Source organism: Arvicanthis niloticus, unplaced genomic scaffold (assembly GCF_011762505.2).
Source record: "Arvicanthis niloticus isolate mArvNil1 unplaced genomic scaffold, mArvNil1.pat.X pat_scaffold_275_arrow_ctg1, whole genome shotgun sequence".
In the NCBI taxonomy this organism is placed as follows: Eukaryota; Metazoa; Chordata; class Mammalia; order Rodentia; family Muridae; genus Arvicanthis; species Arvicanthis niloticus.
This window is the reverse complement of record NW_023045937.1, coordinates 13,701-34,584: the sequence shown is the minus strand read 5'-3', so window position 1 is coordinate 34,584 and position 20,884 is coordinate 13,701. Positions and strand designations below refer to the sequence as shown.

The window sequence follows — 20,884 nt, the reverse complement described above, 5'->3', positions numbered from 1 at the left end:
GTCTGGAACCTGTATTTGTGTCCTAAGAGCATTCACAGAGGTTTCTGTCATTTTAGTGGTATAAATTGTCTGTAATTGTTCTGTCAACTATGCCATATACCACTTCCATTAGAGTACTTTAGGCTCCATGGGGAATCCTGCCCAGGATTCTCCTGGTGCTATAATCCAATCCTTTATTGGCAATTCTGTTTTGATAATTAATTTATTTTGTTTTATGAGGCTGTGAATAGCTCTTATCACCTGATAAGTAGTCCAAATCGTTCTTTCGAACAATGAGTATCTGTTTTTGCTCTATGGGAAGTGCTTACAGTAGAATCCAATGGGGTTATGAAGTGCATTATGTTCTGAGAACATGTTCCAGTTACCATAGCCTTTTAAGTATAATATTTTAGGTATATTATACCATGTTGTTTAATGCGAGTTGTTGGTATTCCTGAATATACTGTATTGCTCTTTTGAATGCTTCTTCCTGCTCCTTACCCAATCAAATGTTTCTGATTTCTTAATGACCTTATACATTGGCTGTAAAATTAATTGCAGGTATGGGATGTGCTGGCACCAATAGCCAAACATCCCTACTACATGTTGTGCCTGAGTTTTGGGTTGGGGGTTTCTAGTGCCTGTATCTTATCTATAACTGACGGTGGTATAGTGGGGCCTGTGACTGACCATTCTACTCCAAGGATTTAACTTTAGTACCTACTGGATGTACCTTATCAGGGTTAATAGTCCAGCCATAGGATCTTAGGTGAGTTATGAGGTTGGTAAGGGTCTGCTCAACCTCTGTTTTATTGTCACCATATGTTATGACATATATGAGGCTATATATGAGTCATATTCGATATTTCCTGTAGGTTGGAAATCCTTCAGGGTGGTCACTAGAGTAGAGTGGGCTATGATTGGGCTATTTAAGTCTCCCTGTGGTAGTCTAAGAAATTTGTATTGCTTTCCTTGCCAAGTGAAGGCTGTATATTCCTGAGAATTGGGGTATAGCAGTATGCCAAAGGACATATCTGATTTAAGTCCAATGATGCCAGCCATTGTGGGACTTTTTGTCTAATTTTTTAAACTTCTTTTTAAAAATTAATTAATTAATTAATTAAAAATAAATTTCAGATTTTATCCCCTCACCTTATTCCTCCCACCAACAGGAACTCCATATCCCATCCCCCCTCCTGCCTCCACAAGAGTGTGCCCCCACCTACTCCCCACTCCCCTCTCCCCACCCTCGAATTCCTCCCTGCTTGGTGTTCAGCCTTCATGGGATCAGGGATCTCCTCTCCCACCCATGCCCGACAAGGCCATCCTCCCCTAAGTATACAGCTGAGGTCATGGGTGCCTCCGTTTGTGCTCCCAGGCTGGTGGTTTAGACCCTGGGGAGCTCTGGTTGGCTGGCACTGTTGCTCTCGTCTTGGGGCCACCAATCCTTTCAGCTCCTTCAGTCCCCTAACTTCTTCATTGGAAGCCCTTGATCAGATCAATGGGTAGCTTCAAGCATCCACCTCTGGATATGTCAGACTCTGGCAGACCTTCGAGGAGACAGCTGCATCAGGCTCCTTTTAGCATGCACTTTCTGACATCCATATTGGTGTCTATCTTTGGAGACTGCACATGGGATGGATACCATGGTAGAGTGGTCTCCCAATGGCCCCTCCTTGACTTTCTGTCCCACACTTTGTTGCTTTATTTACTCTCTTGAGCATTCTGTCACTCCTTCCAAGAAGGACTAAGACATCCACACTTGGTCTTTCTTCTTCATGAGCTTCATCTTGTCAGTTAGTTGAATCTTGGCTATTTCAAGCTTTTGGGCTAACATCTGCTTATCAGTGAGTAAATACCATATATGTTCTTTTGTGATTGGGTTACCTCACTCAGGATGATAGTTTCGAGTTCCATCGATTTACTAAAGAATTTCTAGAATTCATTATTTTTAATAGCTGAGTAGTACTTCATTGTTTAAATGTACCATATTTTTTGTGTCCATTCTTCTGTTGAAGGACATCTTAGTTCATCCAGCTTCTGGCAATTATAAATTAGGCTGCTATGAGCACAGTGGAGCATATGTCCCTGTTATATGTTGGAGCATCTTCTGGGTATATGCACAGGAGTGGGATAGCTGGATCCTCAGGTAGTGCTATGTCCAGTTTTCTGAGGAATCGCCAGACTGATTTCCAGAGTGGTTGTACCAGCTTGCATTTCCACCAACAATGGAGGAGTGTTCCTCTTTCTCCACATGCTCACCAGCATCTACCATCACTTGAATTTTTTATCTTAGCCATTCTGACTGGTATGAGGTGGTATCTCTGGGTTGTTTTGATTTGCATTTCCCTGATGACTAAGGATGTTGAGCATTTCTTAAGGTGCTTCTCAGCCATTTGAATTTCCTCAGTTGAGAATTCTTTGTTTAACTCTGTACCCCATTGTTAATGGGGCTATTTGGTTTTCTGGAGTCTAATTTCTTGAGTTCTTTGTATATATTGGATATTAGCCCTTTATCAGATCTAGGATTGGTAATGATCTTTTCCCAATCTGTTGGTTGCTGTTTTCTCTTATTGACGGTGTCTTTTGCCTTACAGAAGCTATGCAATTTTATGAGGTTGCATTTGTCAATTCTTGATCTTAGAGCATAGGCCATTGGTGTTCTGTTCAGGAACTTTTCCCCTGTGCCAAAGTATTCGAGGGTCTTCCCCACCTTCTCTTCTATTAGTTTAAGTGTATCTGGTTTTATGTGAAGGTCCTTTATCCACTTGGACTTGAGCTTTGTACAAAGGGATAAGAATGTATTGAATTGCATTCTTTTACATGTTGACCTCCAGTTTATCCAGCACCATTTGTTGAAAATGCTGTCCTTTTTTCACTAGATGGTTTTAGCTCCTTTGTGAAAGATCAAGTGACCATAGGTGTGTGGGTTCATTTCTGGATCTTCAGTTCTATTCCATTGATCTTCCTGCCTGCCTCTGTATCAATACCAGGCAGTTTTTTTTATCACTACTGCTCTGTAGTAAAGTTTGAGGTCAGGGATAGTGATTCCCCCAGAAGTTCTTTTATTGTTGAGAATGGTTCTCACTATTGTGGGTTTTTTGTTATTCCAAATGAATTTGCAAATTGCTCTCTCTATCTCTATGAAGAATTGATTTGGAATTTTGATGGATTGCATTGAATCTGTAGATTGCTTTTGGCAGGATAGCCATTTTTACTAAGTTAATCCTGCCAATCCAGGAGCATGGGAGATCTTTCCATCTTCTGAGATCTTTGATTTCTTTCTTCAGAAATTTGAAATTCTCGTCATACAGATCTTTCACTTGCTTGGTTAGATTCACTCCAATATACTTTATATTACTTGTGACTATTGTGAAGGGTGTCATTTCCCTAATTTCTTTTTCAGCCTGTTTATCCTTTGAATAGAGGAAGGCTACTGATTTGTTTGAATTGGTTTTATATCCAGCCACTTTGCTGAAGTTGTTTATCAGGTTTAGTGGTTTTCTGGTGGAAGTTTTAGGGTCACTTAAGTATACTATCCTATCATCTGCAAATAGTGAAATTTTGACTTCTTCCTTTCCTATTTGTATCCCTTTCACTTCCTTTTGTTGTCTAATTGCTCTGGCCAGGACTTCCAGTACTATATTGAATAGGTAAGGTGAGAGTGGGCAGCCTTGTCTAGTCCCTGATCTTAGTGGGATTGCTTCAAGGTTCTCTCCATTTAGTTTGATGTTGGCTACTGGCTTGCTGTATATTGCTTTTACTTTGTTTAGTTATGGGCCTTGAATTCCTGATCTTTCCAAGACTTTTAACATGAAGGGATGTTGAATTCTGTCAAATGCTTTCTCGGCATCTAAAGAGATGATCATGTGGTTTTTTTCTTTGAGTTTATTTATGTAGTGGATTATATTGATGGATTTTTTGAATCGTGAACCATCCTTGCATTCCTGGGATAAAGCGTACTTGATCATGATGGATGATTGTTTTGATCCCTTTTGGATTCGGTTTGCGAGAATTTTATTGAGTATTTTTGCATCAATATTCATAAGAGAGATTGGTCTGTAGTTCTCTTTCTTTGTTGGGTCTTTGTGAGGTTTAGGCATGAGCGTAATTGTAGTCATAGAACTAATTGTGTAGTGTTCCTTCTGTTTCTATTCTGTGAAACAAGAATTGGTATTAGGTCTTCCTTGAAGTTTTGATAGAATTCTGCACTACAACCTTCTGGTCCAAGACTTTTTTTGGTAGGGAGACTTTTAATGACTGCTTCTATTTCTTTAAGGGTTAGGGGACTTTTTAGATTGTTTATCTGCTCCTCCTTTAAGTTTGGTACCTGGTATCTGTCTAGAAAATTATCCATTTCATCCAGATTTTCCAATTTTGTTGAGTATAGGCCTTTGTAGTAGGATGTGATGATTTTTTAAATTTCCTCAGTTTCTGTTGTTATGTCTCCCTTTTCAGTTCTGATTTTATTAATTTGGATACTGTCTCTGTGCCCTTTGGTTAGTCTGGCTAAGGGTTTATCTATCTTGTTGATTTTCTCAAAGAAGCTGCTCTTGGTTTTGTTGATATTTTGTATAGTTCTTTCTGTTTCTTCTTGTTTGATTTCAGCTCTGAGTTTGATTATTTCCTGCTGTCTACTTCTCTTGGGAATATTAGCTTCTTTTTGTTCTAAAGCTTTCAGGTGTGCTGTCAAGTTGTTAGTGTATGCACTCTCCAGTTTTTTTTGTAAGCCCTTAGAGCTATGGGTTTTCTTCTCAGTACTGCTTTCATGGAGTCCCACAAGTTTTGGTGTGGTGTGTCTTCCTTTCTATTAAATTCTAAAAAGTCTTTAGTTTCTTTCTTTATTTCTTCCTTGACCAAGTCATCACTGAGTAGAGCATTGTTCAGTTTCCATATGTATGTGGGCTTTCCGTTGTTTTTCTCATTATTAAAGACCAGCCTTAGTTTATGGTAGTATGATAGTGTACACTGGATTATTTCAATCTTTTTGTATCTGTTGAAGCCTGTTTTGTGACCAATTATATGGTCTATTTTGGAGAAGGTACCATGAGGTGCTGAGAAAAAGCTATATTCTTGTGTATAAAATGAAATGTTCTATAGATATCAGTTAAATCTATTTGGTTCATAACTTCTGTTAGTTTCATTGTGTCTCAGTTTAGTTTTTGTTTCCATGATCTGTCCATTGCTGAGAGTGGGGTGTTGAAATTCCCCACTATTATTGTGTGAGGTTCAATGTATGCTTTAAGCTTTAGTAAAGTTTCTTTTATGTATGTGGGTGCCGTTGCATTTGCGGCATATATGTTCAGAATTGCGAGTTCCTCTTGGTACATTTTTTCTTTGATGAATATGAAGTGTCCTTCCTTATCTTTTTTGATTACTTTTGGTTGAAAAATGATTTTATTTGATATTGGAATTGCTACTCCAGCTTGTTTCTTAGGACCATTTGCTTGGAAGATTGTTTTCCAACCTTTTACTCTGAGGTAGTGTCTGTCTTTTTCACAGAAGTGTGTCTGCCTTTTTCACAAAGGAAAAAGAGGAACACTCCTCCATTGTTGGTGGGGTTGCAAGCTGGTACAACCACTCTGGAAGTCAGTCTGGTGGTTCCTCAGAAAATTAGACATAGCACTACCTGAAGACCCAGCTACACCACTCCTGGGCATATACCCAGAAAATGCTCCAACATATAACAAGGACATATGCTCCACTATGTTCATTGCAGCCTTATTTTAATAACCAGAAGCTGGAAAGAACCCAGATGCCCTTCAACAGAGGAATGGATACAAACAGTGTGGTACATTTACACAATAGAATATTACTCAGCTATTAAAAATAATGAATTCGAGAAATTCAAGAAACCTCTGATGTCCTGGAATTCCATCTGGATGCAGTGAAGACACAGCATCAGAGGCTTATCAATTTACTCTTCCTCCCGCCCCTCTTCTAATAGCTGAACACCCATAATCAGCTTGAAGAAGTTAATGAAGAGTCAGCACCCCCAATGCCCTGGGCTTAGGGACTAAGGTGGTTAATATTGGGCTGTCTTTCTAAGGAGAAGTAGTGGTTCTATTGGAACAGGGAGGATTAGCTAGGATTTATTTCATAGCCATGTCCTAGTGGTAGAAATATGTTTAATTGTTATCAAGATGAAGTTATAATTTCTTAAATGGTACAAAATTTGCTTTGATTTCAAATTTAAGGTTTCCATTAGTACGAGCTTCTTATTGATATAAAAGTGAAATGAATATTGTTACTCTCATAGGCATTGTGCTCGTATAACACATTTAGGAATACAAAGCTTAGACCCAGTCCTTCTTTAACTTTCTTAACTAATTTGAGATGGTTAGCCTGTGAGTTAAGGGCCCAAAGCAAATTTGTGACTTGAAGTTTATTGCTAGGGTGTTTTCTATATTTTATTTAGAAATAGCTGAGAGAAGTTAACAGACAACAGTCCAGGTTACCTTACATGGATAGTTGGTTTTCAAAACATCAGAAGTCCACAGAATTGACATTACAAACATTTCTGTATTAATGTTCATTTTGATTAGAGACCTGTCTGCTCCTGACAGCTTCTTGTCGTGGATTCTAAGAAGAGATTGAGCATCTTTGGAGTTACTCCAGTTGTGGTGAGACAGCCACTAGGCAGGAATTGCCTCTCTCCATCTACAGACAAAATACTGTCCAGAAAAGGAAACACTTGCAGAATAGTCGACTTATTATATCTGCCTAGACAGAGTAATCAGCCCTTAATAATTCTGCATCACTAAGGTCTGTCAGATAATCCTTGGACAGAAGGCTTAAGATCAGATGCTCTACATTTTGTAGCATTGGGACTGTCCAGGTGTTCAGCGTTATTCATAAATTGGCTAAGTTTTATAAGCTATGCTTTGTGCTTCCTACAATTTTAGTTAACTCAGCCATTCTGGATTTCTGATGGGGTTGAAAACTTATAGTCTCATAGCCAATCCTGGCTATTTACTTTGAGAGAAAAGATTTGAGTGGATGGTTTTCAGCTGACAGTCATTCTAAAGCCAAGGAAAAAGCTAGGTTCAGAACTAAGTGTTTTAGTTAGAAGAAATGACAGAGGTTCTGATTAGTCAACAAAATGATGGACTGGGTATTAGGACTATCTTGTACCTCACTGGTACAAATTGGCATAATTATGCTCTAATTGTATTTTGAGAGAAAAGTTTTATTTTAACAGGAAGGGTGATATGTAGGAGGAGCTAAGGTGGGAGGAATATGTAGAGGAAGAGAAGGAATAAGGAGAGGAGGAGAAGAAGAAGAGGAGAAGCTAGATGATGAGGGACAGAAAGAGAGAGAAAGAGAGGAGGGACATGGGAACAGATGTTCACGTGTCTCCACCAGTCAAAGATAGTTGATATATCTAGGTTGGGTATTGGGCTACACTTCTGGTTGAGCATTACCAAACTTATAAAGCCTTTGATTAACATTTTTAAAAAATTGAGTAAGAGCAAAAAGGAAAAAGGGCCATGGGATAGGGGTTTTCTAGGGAGGGGAATTGGGGAAAGGGGAAGGCATCTGAAATGTAACTAAAATATCCAATAAAAATAAAATAAAATAAATTTGCCCTTTAGAAAGGGACATGAAGCCGAGTAGCGTAGCGATGGTGCACGCCTTTAATCCCAGCACTTGGGAAGCAGAGGAAGGTGAATTTCTGAGTTTGAGGCCAGCCTGGTCTACAGAGTGAGTTCCAGGACAGCCAGAGCTACACAGAGAAACACTGTCTCGAATTTGATAAACAAACAAACAAACAAAAAACAAAAACAAAACAAAAAAGGACAAAAACAAAAACCAAAAAGGATATAGAAAATTGGCATATACTTCAAGTCTGGGATTTATATAGTAAATATACTGATCATTAATGTTTTGAAGACAAACCCAGGCATAAACTATAGTTAATACTGTCCATCACATACACTAGGGAACTTTTTTGGGGTTTTATGGGAAATGGCCTGATAAATCTTGGGCTGACTCAAACTCACTGTGTAACTACCTAAAACTCTAATCCTCCTAAGTCTAAGAGGTGGAAAATGAAATCACAGATATGAGCCATCACATCAGAAATATGCAGAAATATGCAGAGCTGGAGATCAAACCCAGGCCTCTGAGGAAACCAAACAAGTACTTTATTAATTTACCACATTTCTCATTTAATAGAGGACATATATAGACAGCCACACGATAAACAACATGGATGATTTCTAGGTTCAGAAGCAAAATGGGAAAATATTAAGTAACTTGTTGGTCCTGGGCCCATCCTTCAAAGTGATGCTGAATTAGAAGATTTTCCTCAGAGAACACAGTCTTAGCTTGGGATCATTACAAAAATGGAGGCTGAAAAATCTTAAGACCCAGAGGTGATGGATGACTACAAGAAGACTATTCTCTGAACACTGCTGAAAGGTTGCACAGATGAGCTCACAGTGTTGTGACAGTATGTAAAGACCAATAAAAGCCTAATACACACTAAAGCCAGCATGGGGATGGAAAAATGAGAGATCCCACCCTTAGGTTATGAGATATTGGAACCTATGAGTTCCTGGAAAAGAGAGAGTTGGTTTTCATTAAAGGTTTGACTAATTATGTAAAGATAGCACACACTTTTCTGAATACAAGAAGGAAAGAACAGATAATTAAATGTGTCTGAAGGGCAATGGAAGAGGAAATAGTTTGAGAAAGAGTTAAATCAAAACCCCGGGCTTAACATTTTAAACAACTGATTTCTAAAAATGAGGAAGAAACAGAGATGGTAATCTAGTAAAGACTGATATCAGACATAAACTTAAATTTCAATGAGATTTGGAGTAATGCACTTGTTACACCAGAAGAAAAATATGATAACCTGGGGACAAAAAAATCAGATAATTGGCAAAAAATAATGTTATGAAGATATACTCAGAAATAGAGAGACGGCCCAATGGTTAAGAGCACTGATTGCTCTTGCAGAGGACCTGAGATCAAGCCAAAGCACCCCATTATGGTTCACAACCACTGGTAACTTGAGTCCCAGAGAATCCAGTGTTCCCTTCTAAATACAACATATACAAGGCACACACATGTTGCGTGTGCACACACGCGCGTGCGGGTGAACACACCAACACACAGACACACAGACATGCACACACTTGAGGCAAAATACTCATACCTGTAAATTAAATAAATATAAAATTAAATCCTTAAGACAGAAACACCCACAGAAAACATAGCCAGTCAGACATTAAGGAAGAGTCGGACAATGAGATAACTCAGACCATTGTAACCACTTTGACATTGGACAGAAGATCTATGCAGAATATAGGTAAGACATTGGCAAAAACCACAAGCATTCACGACTTCAGACCAAGTGCACTACTGTGCAAAAACCTTCTAACCCACAAAGCACCTACAACACTGTCCAGGACAGGCCACTGCAGGTCACAGAACAGGTCTCTGGATTAAGATGCACTCACATCAAGAAGCACCTCGGACACAGGAAAAAAAAAGAAAAAGAAAAAAGAAAAAAGAATACACAAATTTATTAAATGTAATGGAAAAATGAGAACTCTCATGGGATTGAGTAGCACATTTTTAAAAACCAGAATTTCACGGGAAGAACCAGAAAGAAATCCAGATTAGTAAGGAGGGTAAGCAGATGGACAGGAAAAGGGAAAGGGAAGATGAAGGGATGAAGACTCAATTAACACAATATATACAGGAATAAAATTTTAGAAACTTTAAATTGTAAACACAAGACTCATCGTGGTGGCCCACATCTCTAATCCCTGCACTTGGGAAGCATAGGGAGGAAATCTCTATGAGGTCCAGTTTAGACTGGTCTACATAACCAGGTCGAGGATAACCAGGACTACATACCAGCGACTGTCTCAATACAACCACAAAGATAACTACACCCATCAACATAGAAAAAAGATAACAGAGAAAAATTAAAACACAAAACATTGAAAACTACAGAGTAAAACTGTTCTGTAGGTCACTGGTAGAGTATGTGCTTAAAACACTGGAGGCTGTTTCATCAATCCCTAACACAAAAAAATAAACAGGAAAAATATAATTTTACTGAGTTCTTTCTCTTGAACTGTGCCACCATGCAGACATGAACATGTCAATATTTAGCAAGGCACTGAAGGGGAAGTCCATCATTTTTGAGGTTGAATTTAGTGATACCATTGAGGATGTCAAGACTGAGATCCAGGACCAAGAAGTCATGTCATAAAATCTCTAGTAGCTGCTGAGATTTCCCACTAGCAGATGGAGGGAGACACAACCCTGGCTGACTACAGCATCCAGAAAGATCCACACAGCACTTGGTGCTGGCCCATGTGCTGTCATCCTCCAGCAACCCCATTGCCAGATTCTCAGTTACAACTGCAACAGAATAATACAGTGGTGCTAACAAAGGCTGCCCATGCCTGCACCACTGTGTGTTGAACTTCAGCAGGAATCATGCTATATGCAGACACCAACAACCATTATCCCAAACAACTCAAATAAACCTGGAGAGCAGTTTGCACCAGCATCCTCATGACCACATAATTTGTTGACTCAGCAGAAGACTCAGGAAAACGATGATAATAAGTGTAGGGACAGTGACATGGCTCAGTATATAAGGGCCTGTTGCCAACTTAACCTGACTCTGATTGACAGGATCAACATGATAAAAGAAAAATTTATTATTGAAATTATATTCTGACCTCCACACATGTGCTTTGACACACATGCATGTACATATACAAACAAATATGCTGACACAAAAAATAAACACTACAGAAATAAATAGAAATGTGAATCTCTAAAATTGTACAGGAAAATCCAAATGTGAAAAAAAAAAACAGAAATTATAGTGCCCAATGCTAATGAATCATTTGAGACTATAAAAAAAAAAGGCTGTAAATCTCACTCCAAGCAGTTATACACAGTAGGACCCTACTCAGAAACATCAAAAATGTTGAAAAAAGGAAATATTTCATGTAAAAATGGGAAAAGGAACAAAGCAAAACCGCACTTAAATTTGTACTGTTGTGTGAAATGTTCACACGTGTCTGCTACAGCATGGCTCTGACAGTGATGAGCACAGGTGAGGCAGACATGGTGAGCTGAGGAAATGTCATCTGTGTAAGACCTGATTGCAGAGGGTCTACTGCCTGGCCTAGTCACAGCATTGAGGAAGTCAGAGTACAGAGTCTGAGGAGAGAATTTCCACTTCCTGTGGGGCTGCTGAAATGTGACCATATCAAAAGGACAGCCCTGCCTCCAAGGCCACACCCTGTTTCCAATCCCTTCAGAAAGGCTCTGTAGCTCTGCCTTCAAGCACAGTTGCAGCCTCTGAGAGGAGATGCCATGACCTTCACCTTCACAGCCCTGCTCTGTCTTGGTGAGATGTGAAGACGGGGAGGGGACACTGATATCTAGAAATGATCAGGACCTGTAGCTCAGCACTCATCAGGAGACCACAGGGTCTCAGGCAGTTCTGCAGAGGAGAGGACTTGCTCAGCCTTAGGGACAAATCTCTTACAAAGAACTCTCTTCCAGGACTGACTCTGGGCCTCTGGATCCCAGTACTGACAGGTGAGTGTGTCTGCAGCTCTCCTGAAATGCTCTTCTCTTCCTATCCAAGAGCCATGCCTGGGCAGTGATGGTGGAAAACACCACATGTGTTAGTCTGGGGGGCGCGGGGGGTGGCTGGAAGGCCATGGGGTTACGGACTGCAATCTGAAGGTGAGTGTCCTGAATCTTAGCTTCTCTGTTACTTGCAGGGTCCCTCCCTAAGCCTACCCTCAGAGCACACCCAGACTCTGTGGTCTCAATGAGGACTAAAGTGACCTTATTGTGTGATGCGAACATTGGAGCCAACAAGTACATGTTCTATAAAAATGGCCATCAATATGCAATAGTCACAAACAACCAACAGAAGCCAGAAAACAAGACTAAATTCGCATTGTCGTATGTAGACCAGCAAATTGCAGGGCAATATCAATGTTCCTACAAGACCCAGGGTAAATCATCAGACTTCAGTGACCCCCTGGAGCTTGTGGTGACAGGTGAGAGAACACACAGGGTCCCAGACCTCATGGTTTCACTGTCTAGACTTGGGTCTGTTAACAGCAATGCCCACCCACCCACACTCCAAATCAGAGGAGCCAAGGAGGATAATGAGAGTTGACGACATTTACCTCATTCCCCCTTCTCTCCTAGGAGCCTACGGGAAACCCAGCCTTTCAGCCCAAACCAGCCATGTGGTGACCTCAGGAGATTATGTCACCCTCCTGTGTGAGTCCAGGCAGTATTATCATGGCTTCATTCTGATGGTAGAAGGACCACAGAAGCTCTTCTGGAAGCAAGACTCACAGTATAACCTTTCTACTGGGAAGTTCCAGGCCCTGTTCTCTGTGGGCCCTGTGAGCCCCAACCAGAGATGGATATACAAATGCTACAGCTATGACAAGAACAAACCACAGGTGTGGTCAGAGCCTAGTGAACCCCTGGAGCTCCTGGTCTCAGGTAAAAAAAAAAACCCACCATTTCCACAGAATGATATTGAAATGATACAGTCCCTCAGAGAGCACTTGGTATCTGTGTATGTGAGGATCCAGGGCTCTTTACAACTTTGACACACAGCACAGGAAATATTTAGACCCAAGACACAGAATGAAAGGCTGAGGGTGACAGCAAAGCCCAGAGTTCCCAGTAGGGAGATGGTTCTTCATGAGGCTTTCTGTTAATCTGGACCAGCTTTAGCATAATCCACTAGAGTTCAGGAAATCTGGAAGAACAGAGATGAAGGATGGTAGTAGCTAGAGAGATTGAGGGCACCTGGATAACTCAGCCAGGAGAAAACAGAACCAGCTAAGCCCAAATCATCAGGGCTCACAGAGTCTGCATGGGTCTGTCCTAGGATCTCTGCATACATGCTGTGACTGTTTGGCATGGTTTTGTGTTGTTGTTGTTGTTTGGCTGCATGGGATTGTATTTCACTATGTACTCCAGGTTTACTGTCCTGGACCTCACTCTGTAGACCAGACTGGGCTCCAACTCAGAGATCCACCTGGCTTTATCTCCTGAGTCTGCAGATTAAATGTGTTTGCACAATCACCTGGCTTGCTTTAGGTTCACTGGGAGTGGAGATGTCTCTGACACTTTCGCAAACACATGGGATCTTTTTGGTCCTTGTGGTTTGCCTTGTCCAGTCTTAATATGAGGGTATGTGCCTAATATTTTTGCATCTTCTTATGCCACATTCAGTAAATGTCACTGAAAAGTCTTCTACTCTCTGAAAGAACATGGAGGAACAGTGAATCTGGAGATGAAGGAAAGTGGGGAGGGTTGTGTAATATTAGGAATGAGGAGAGGATGGGAGGCTGTCTTCCTGTGTATTGTATGACAGAAGAATAAATTAAAAAGAAGAAAGCAACATCCACTGTGGGACTTTCTCTGTACCACTTTCAAACACACCCATATGCTTCTGTCTTACTTCTATGTAGGGAACCTCCAAAAACCAACCATCAAGGCTGAACCAGGCTCTGTGATCACCTCCAGAGGAGCCATGACCATCTGGTGTCAGGGGAATCTGGATGCAGAAATATGTTTTCTGAATAAGGAGGTAATCTCAGAAACCTGGAGCACACAGACATCACAGGAGCCCGGGAACAAGGTCAAGTTCTTCATCCCTTCTGTGACAGAAGAGCATACAGGGCACTATCGCTGTTATTGTTACAGCTCAGCTGGTTGGTCAGAGCCCAGTGACACTCTGGAGCTGGTGGTGACAGGTGAGGGGACAGTCAGATTCTCAACCCCAGGCTCTGCTCTCAGGAGTATTCCCCTCCCACAGAGTGTTCCATGAGAATATTGTGCAGTGTGAGAACATGTGACAGACTGCCTCCTTCTCTCCTAGGAATCTATTGGTACTATAAACCCATGCTGTCAGTACTTCCTAGCCCTGTGGTGACAATGGGAGGGAACATGACACTCCAGTGTGCCTCACAGAGTGACTATGATAAATTCATTCTCACCAAGGAAGATCAGAAATTCACCAGCTCACTGGACACACAGTATATAAATTCTAGTGGACTGTATGAAGCCATTTTTTGCTATGGGACCCTTGACCCTAAACCACACAGGGACATTCAGATGTTACGGTTACTATGAACATGCCCCACAGCTGTGGTCAGTACCCAGTGAGCTCCAACAAGTACTTATCTCAGGCAAGTCCCTTCTTGTTATTCACGTGTCATCTTCTGAGACCCTAAGCCCTTGGCCATGGCCTGCCCCTCTGCAGAGTTGCAGGTAGAGGAGGACTAAATGAGGAGCCTGTATTCTCAATCACAACCCAGCTTGGGGAGAAGCTGTGACATGGGCTGGGCAGGATGTGAGGGCATAAGTGTTTGGTAGAACAAAATCTCAGTCCATAGCGGTCACTTTCCCTTTAGGACTGTCCAAGAAGCCCTCTCTGCTCACTCTCCAAGGCCATATCCTGGACTCTGGAATGAGCCTCATCCTGCAGTGTTCCTCTGACATCAACTATGACAGATTTGCTCTGTACAAGGTGGGGGAATCTAACATCATGCAACACCCTAGTCAGAGGACTGACACTGGCCTCTCCATGGCCAACTTCTCACTGGGCCGTGTGAGCCCCTCCACTGGAGGCCAATACAGATGCTATGGTGTGCACAACCTCTCCTCTGAATGGTCAGCATCTAGTGATTTCCTGGACATCCTGATCACAGGTGAGGATCTACATAGATTAAATCAGGTACTCTGCTCAGGCCTCTCTACAGAGATTAAATCAGACCTCTGCTCAGGATCTCATGGGGGAGCTGAGGAGCTTAGGGCTCAGATGAGAGACAGGAATCTTAGTCAGAAAAACATGATGGAAGAAAAGAGCAGGAGCTGAGCTCAGTCAGAAAAGAGACAGAGACACAGGTTCTCAAGGTGGAATCTTGTCTAGTTTGAACTCAGAACAAGGAAGCCAGCCTCTCATCATCCCTCTTCTCTTCAGGACAGCTCCGTGTCACTCCTTCCCTCTCAGTGAAGCCTAACTCAACAGTACACTCAGGAGAGAACGTGACCCTGCTGTGTTGGTCAATGTACAGTGTGGACACTTTCATTCTGTCCAAGGAGGGATCAGTCCAGCCACCCCTGCGACTAAAATCAAAGTCCCAAGATGGGCAGTTCCAGGCAGAATTCTCCATGAGTGCTGTGACCTCCCATCTCTCAGGCACCTACAGGTGCTATGGTTCTCAAGACTCATCTCTCTACCTGTTGTCACATGCCAGTGTCCCTGTGGAGCTCACAGTCTCAGGTGAGGAGATCCTGACATCTCAGCATGAGTCACAACCCACATTGTGGCAGAACTCTTGACTTGGGTGGGATTTAGAAGACAAATGGAAGACTTTGTCAGAAGATGCACTCGTCAGCACAGAACTGTATTCCAGTAATGATGCTTCAGGTAATATTCACTCTGTCCTAAGGGAGATTACAGGGAAGATGTAGGACAGACAGCAGGAAGAACATCTTCTTGTTCTGTTTCCTAGGACCCACTGAAGCCTCCAGCTGTCCACCAAAAGGCCCATCCCTCCAGCCCATAAGTATCTATAACCTATGTAGGGAATGTGCTGCAAACACAGGAGCCTATCAAACAGCTCTTGGTAATCAAAAATCTCATTTCTCAGTCATTTCAGCTTTTAGGTATGAGAGACCAACAAATATCCCAAAAGAGAAACCAACATTGTCCATTCACAACAATTATTAGCTACAATAGTGTTTGAAATGCTGCAGATTGTCAGTCAGATGAGTGTTCACCCTCATGATGGTGGGGGATACCCCAAATCATTCTAGGCATGCTCACTGCACTCCCTGCTACTGGAACCAAGAGGCTGTGGCTTAACTATTGGGATACAGAAAGTAGCACTCAAAGAGAGACATTTAGGTTCACACTGGATGATGTGAACAAGGTTGTGAGCAAGGAACCCAGACTGTCACCTCCCCTTAAATTCTTCTAAGAAAGAAGCATTTCACAAGCATAGAGTCATGCCCAAGAGTGCCAATAAAGTCTCTGTTGGAATGTAGGCCCATATGGGTGATAGCTACTTATGGGCTTAATACAGCTGCTTCAGGAGATCCTGCCTTGAATAAGCACTTCCCTTTCTGGGCTGCTGTTTCTCTCAGTGTAATGAGAGAAGCCTGGTTCACATGTCTAAGTTGTGCTGGTGATGCTTGTGACCTCTCCTGACAAATGACATCTCCAGAACCTCATTCTGCAGTGGGTCTGACCAATAGCCTGTTGGCACAAGGCAGGGGTTTTTCCAAATAGTCATGGTAGAGGATTCGCCCCCTTCAGGCTAGCTCATTCTAAGATTCTCTGATTTCCATGACGTCCAAACTTAGGAGCATCTTCAGGTGCTATAGATGCCTGCACTCATCTATACTCATCTTATAATAGACCAATGATGGTGGAGCTCATGGTTCAAGTTGAGGGGATCCAGATCTCTCTGAACTGAAGTGGTGTCTCAGCATTCTCAATTTATAACAATATTTAGCTAGCATAGGGTTTGAAATGCTATAGGGTCAGTCAGATGGGTCTTCACCTTTATGATGGTGAGGGTTAATCTGAATCATTCTAGAGGTGCACACTATACTCCCTGTTAATGGAACCCAGGGATTTCATGTAGGTTGACAGAGAATCTTGGGGAGGACACAGAAAGATAAAGGATCCTAAACAGGAACTGGTCCCCAGGGCCAACCTCTTCTTCTTAACATCAAATAAACAGTATTCATAGAATCCCTGTCAGATCCTTTCTCTCAGTGTAGTCATGGATCATGGTGACTCCAGGAGAAGACACAGCCTTGTTGTAATAATTACAAACTCTCCATACTATCTTTCTGTTCAAATGATATTCAAATTCATAACTTAACCCTATCGCACTGAATTCACCATAGGAACTACACCAAAACAAGCTTTACATCAAGCAAAATAAGGCCCACCAATTCCAATCAAAATGTATTTTTTATGAAGTCTGCAAACTTTCCCTCTAGAAAGAAATAGAGAAAATGTGACTGTATGTGTTCAACCTTTACTACCAAGGTGATAGCTAAGAATGTCTTCTCCAAGGCCTTAGTGCACTTATCTCAACAAGAGAAAGTTGGGTGTGGGATCTCCTAGGATTGAAGTGATGTTACTCAAATGTAACATGTAAATCTTAGATGTGTCAGTCTTGGATCTATGCATAATAAGAACTAGCCCTGTTATTTGGGTTACTAAGAGGTTTGAAAACCCACTGGCTTACCATCCACTTATATTTTCTGAGGCACAATTGCATTAACACAGAGAGAGGGGTGAGAGTGTGGCGCACCCAGAGAGGTACAAGGAGAGGGACAGGGAAAGGTTGAGGGACAGGGAAAGGGATAAGGAGAGGGAGAGGGAGAGGGAGGAGAGGGAGAAGAGGAAGAGGTAGAGGTAGAGGTAGAGGTAGAGGTTGAGGTAGAGGTAGAGGTAGAGGGGGAGAGGGGGAGGGGGGAGAGGGGGAGAGGGGGAGAGGGGGAGAGAGGGAGAGAGGGAGAGAGGGAGAGAGGGAGAGGGAGAGAGGGAGAGAGGGAGAGAGGGAGAGAGGGAGAGAGGGAGAGAGGGAGAGAGGGAGAGAGGGAGAGAGGGAGAGAGGGAGAGAGGGAGAGAGGGAGAGAGGGAGAGAGGGAGAGGGAGGGCGGGAGATAAGAAAAATGGTCAAATCAAGTGAGAAATGGAAAAATTTGACTGTGACCAAGGAAAAAAACACCAATAAACAAACCCCACTGAGAATCTGAGTCTGTACAAACTCTGATGGGCTCACCAGGGAAACCACACTGTATTCTTCTGTGACTGCTAAGAGCAGTGATGTAGGGACTACTGCCTGAAATGAACTGTTCTACTCTGAATATACTGGTTTCACTGGCATGTCATTGGTCTTCTATTAGCACAATGGTTCTAAAGATTGAAGTAAGAATAAGAAAGCAGACTCAGCTATGCCACAGGAAAGATTCATCCCAGAAGTCCATGAGCTTCTATGGTGAGAATGGTGGGCATCTACAATAAATGGTAAAGTGGAACTCAGAAGAAACAATAAGGTCTCTTAAGTACACATATATTCTACTCCTCTTATTCTATTCTCAGGACCAGCTGAGACCATCTGTCCATCCTAGAACATGCCCAAACCCAAGACAGTTCAATAAAGAAAATCCCAAGTCATAGCATGGGAAACAGTAGAGCCGACTTCTGTCCAGATAAAACATGGGCCCTTGGTGGACATTTAGTTTTCTTGCAGGAATTTTGAACATCCCTAATTTCTGTAACTTCTTTGTCTAAATCCACAGCCCCAGAGAACCGGGATCACACAATGGAGAATCTTGTCAGGATGGGAATTGCTGTCATGGTCCTCGTAGCCCTTCTGATCCTGGTCTTTGAGGCCAGGGGCAGCCAGAGACAGATCCACCATACAACTAGAAGATAATACGAAGAAAAAAACCATATATCTTTCAAGGTGCCACAGTCTGGGAATGAATCTGATGATGCAAAATTTTCTGTCAAAAAATCCAGTACTCATGTTGAGGAACTGTCGGGAGAGAATGTGCTGGGAGAAAATATAGTTGGGGTTCAGAAGAAGGTGGGAGTTTCATGATGAGATTCTTCTTCAGTAAAACAATTACTGTCTCTCCACATACCTGGGCATTTGCTTCCTGAACCAAAACTCTTCTGAAACTATAAAGTTATGAAATGTGCTGTCCCATCTGCTTGGAATTTCTTTCACATATTTGATTGTGATTTCTGTAAGGGATATATTCGTTTCACTTTTAAAGGCCTTTGTCAACTTTCTAATATTGAATTAAGGTCATTTTATATTGTGTGTGTGTTTCTGTGTCTTTGTGTTAGTTTATTGCTATTGGTTGTACTTTAAGGCAGGTTGTTGGCCAGGGCCTTGGGAGAGGAGAGGCTTAGTTAGTATCCCGGGTGCCAGTAGGCTTCCTGAAATGCATGCAGAACAGATGGGTGGGAAATGGAATATGCAGTGAAGTTTTCTGCTCTTGGGTAAGAATTCAGAGGATTAGCAGACTGAGCTTTGATAGGGAGAGGCTTAACTCTTGTCCCTTCAGATGGAGGATTCCAGGGAAACAGGCCAACTTCTGGGTGATACTGATGTTATAAAGGAGATACTAATAAAAAAAATGACTTGTAGATCAATGTCTTGCTCAGCTATTATCACAGAAACTTCCTCTTACATAATATGAGAAATAATACAGACTCATAACTGAATGATGTGAAGAAAAAGATCTGACTACACTGAATCCTTAATGGAATGGCTGCCCTTTCTAGGCTCAGGGAACTTAGAGAAACAGGAGTTGGAGAGATTGTGTGAGCCAGAGATGAAGGATGACACCAAAGAAACTATGTTTCCAGACATAAGTGTCTGATGCAAATATGGACTCACAGAAACTGTGGCAGCATGCACAGGGCCAGTACTGGTCTAAGTGAGATCATGTCCCAGTGCTGAGAGACAAGGTAGACACAAGACCTCATCTATAACCAGAAGCTATCACACCTGATAAACAGTTGCAAAAGAAAAATTAGTTTTTCCAAGAAAGACACACTGCTAGGAAAGCAAAGTAAAGGGCAAGTTTCTGGCCCAGCAGGGTATGGACAACACAAAATGAACCCACTGATATTTTAAGCAATCTTTGCTTGCAGTGCTTGGTTTTGCTTATATATAATGATTTCCTGCTTTGTGTTTTTATGAGCTTTTAGGTAATTCATAATGTAGATATGTATAAAAGTCACCAAATTATGTATCTTAAGCACAGTCTATTCTATTTACAAATGTTTCATGTACTGTTAGGAGACTTTCATTTTCTTCTTCAATTTTTGCATTCAGTACGACTAATTATTTTATTTGTCTAATGTCATTTCAGTTTAAATTTCAATTTGTATGTGAATTCCTTAATAGAATTTAAATATTACCTCCATAACACAAACTTTCATAAGCTTAAAATATGATTATACTGGCCTCTCCATTTTCTTCCTTTAAACATCTCCCATATTCTGCTTCCCCTACTCACTCTCAAAATGATCAGTTGATTTTCTTTGTTATATACATATATGTGATTATTATGTGCATAAATATGTAAACACGTTCTGCTTAGTCCATGTAGTGGTGTTTCTTCATGACTTTGAGGCTCACCATGTGACATTGCATGAGAAACTAGGAGCCCTCCCTAGAGAAAAGTGACTCTACCTCTCTCAGCATTTCTTAGTTGTCTATTGTTCTTCATCTAGGGCTGATGAACTGACAGAAATTCTTCTACCACATTACTGTATCTACTGGTATTGCACCTCTTCAGGTTTTCTTTTGGCAGCTATATTGTTGAGGTAGCACCCAAATGGTTTCCCTGTCTTTTCTAGGAGACAAAATCTTACACAAGATTTCTAGGTCTTATGGCACTTAGTCTTTCTGCTTCCTCTTCTGCAATGTTCCCTGAGCCTTAGGTACAGGAATTGCCTTGTAGACATATCAGTTGGGGCTAAGAGCTACCCAGTTAGGTGTTCTCTGCAATTTCACCAACTGTGGCTTCCTGTAATGGACTCTGTCTCATAAAGGAGATGATTTTGTTCTGAGTTGTTAGAGCTACACTTACATATTAATTTGCATAGTCTTAAAGTGAAAAATAAACCAAGGAAATACATTACACAACTTACTAGGTTCACAGTAAATATGTCTCCTGCAATGATAAGACCATGAGTTACTTGTACAATAATAACTTATTTGAAAAATCACAGGTCTAACCACTCAGCATTGGGCATTCCATGAATGGGCTCATACCTGTGATAGAGCAATACATTTTTTCTTTTTTTTTTTATTAGATCTTT

The 20,884-nt window shown here is 41.5% G+C and overlaps 1 protein-coding gene across 1 annotated transcript; it reads left to right on the top strand.

Annotated features, from left to right (window-relative positions):
- The first annotated feature begins 11,384 nt into the window (after positions 1-11,384).
- On the top strand, positions 11,385-19,398 carry LOC117701849 (paired immunoglobulin-like receptor B). Its single transcript, XM_076706304.1, has 8 exons — positions 11,385-11,565; positions 11,754-12,038; positions 12,193-12,498; positions 13,479-13,826; positions 13,889-14,066; positions 14,386-14,746; positions 14,953-15,295; positions 18,340-19,398. Exons 1-8 carry the CDS (start codon positions 11,412-11,414, stop codon positions 18,474-18,476), a joined length of 2,112 nt encoding a protein of 703 aa, XP_076562419.1. The 5' UTR covers positions 11,385-11,411; the 3' UTR covers positions 18,477-19,398.
- Positions 19,399-20,884: the final 1,486 nt, after the last annotated feature.

Coding starts and splice junctions, on each gene's coding strand:
- LOC117701849 (XM_076706304.1), top strand. CDS start 11,412: ATGATCAGGACCTGTAGCTCAGCACTCATCAGGAGACCACAGGGTCTC. Junction 11,566..11,753: donor CTGGATCCCAGTACTGACAG/GTGAGTGTGTCT, acceptor TGTTACTTGCAG/GGTCCCTCCCTAAGCCTACC. Junction 15,296..18,339: donor TGTGGAGCTCACAGTCTCAG/GTGAGGAGATCC, acceptor CTAAATCCACAG/CCCCAGAGAACCGGGATCAC.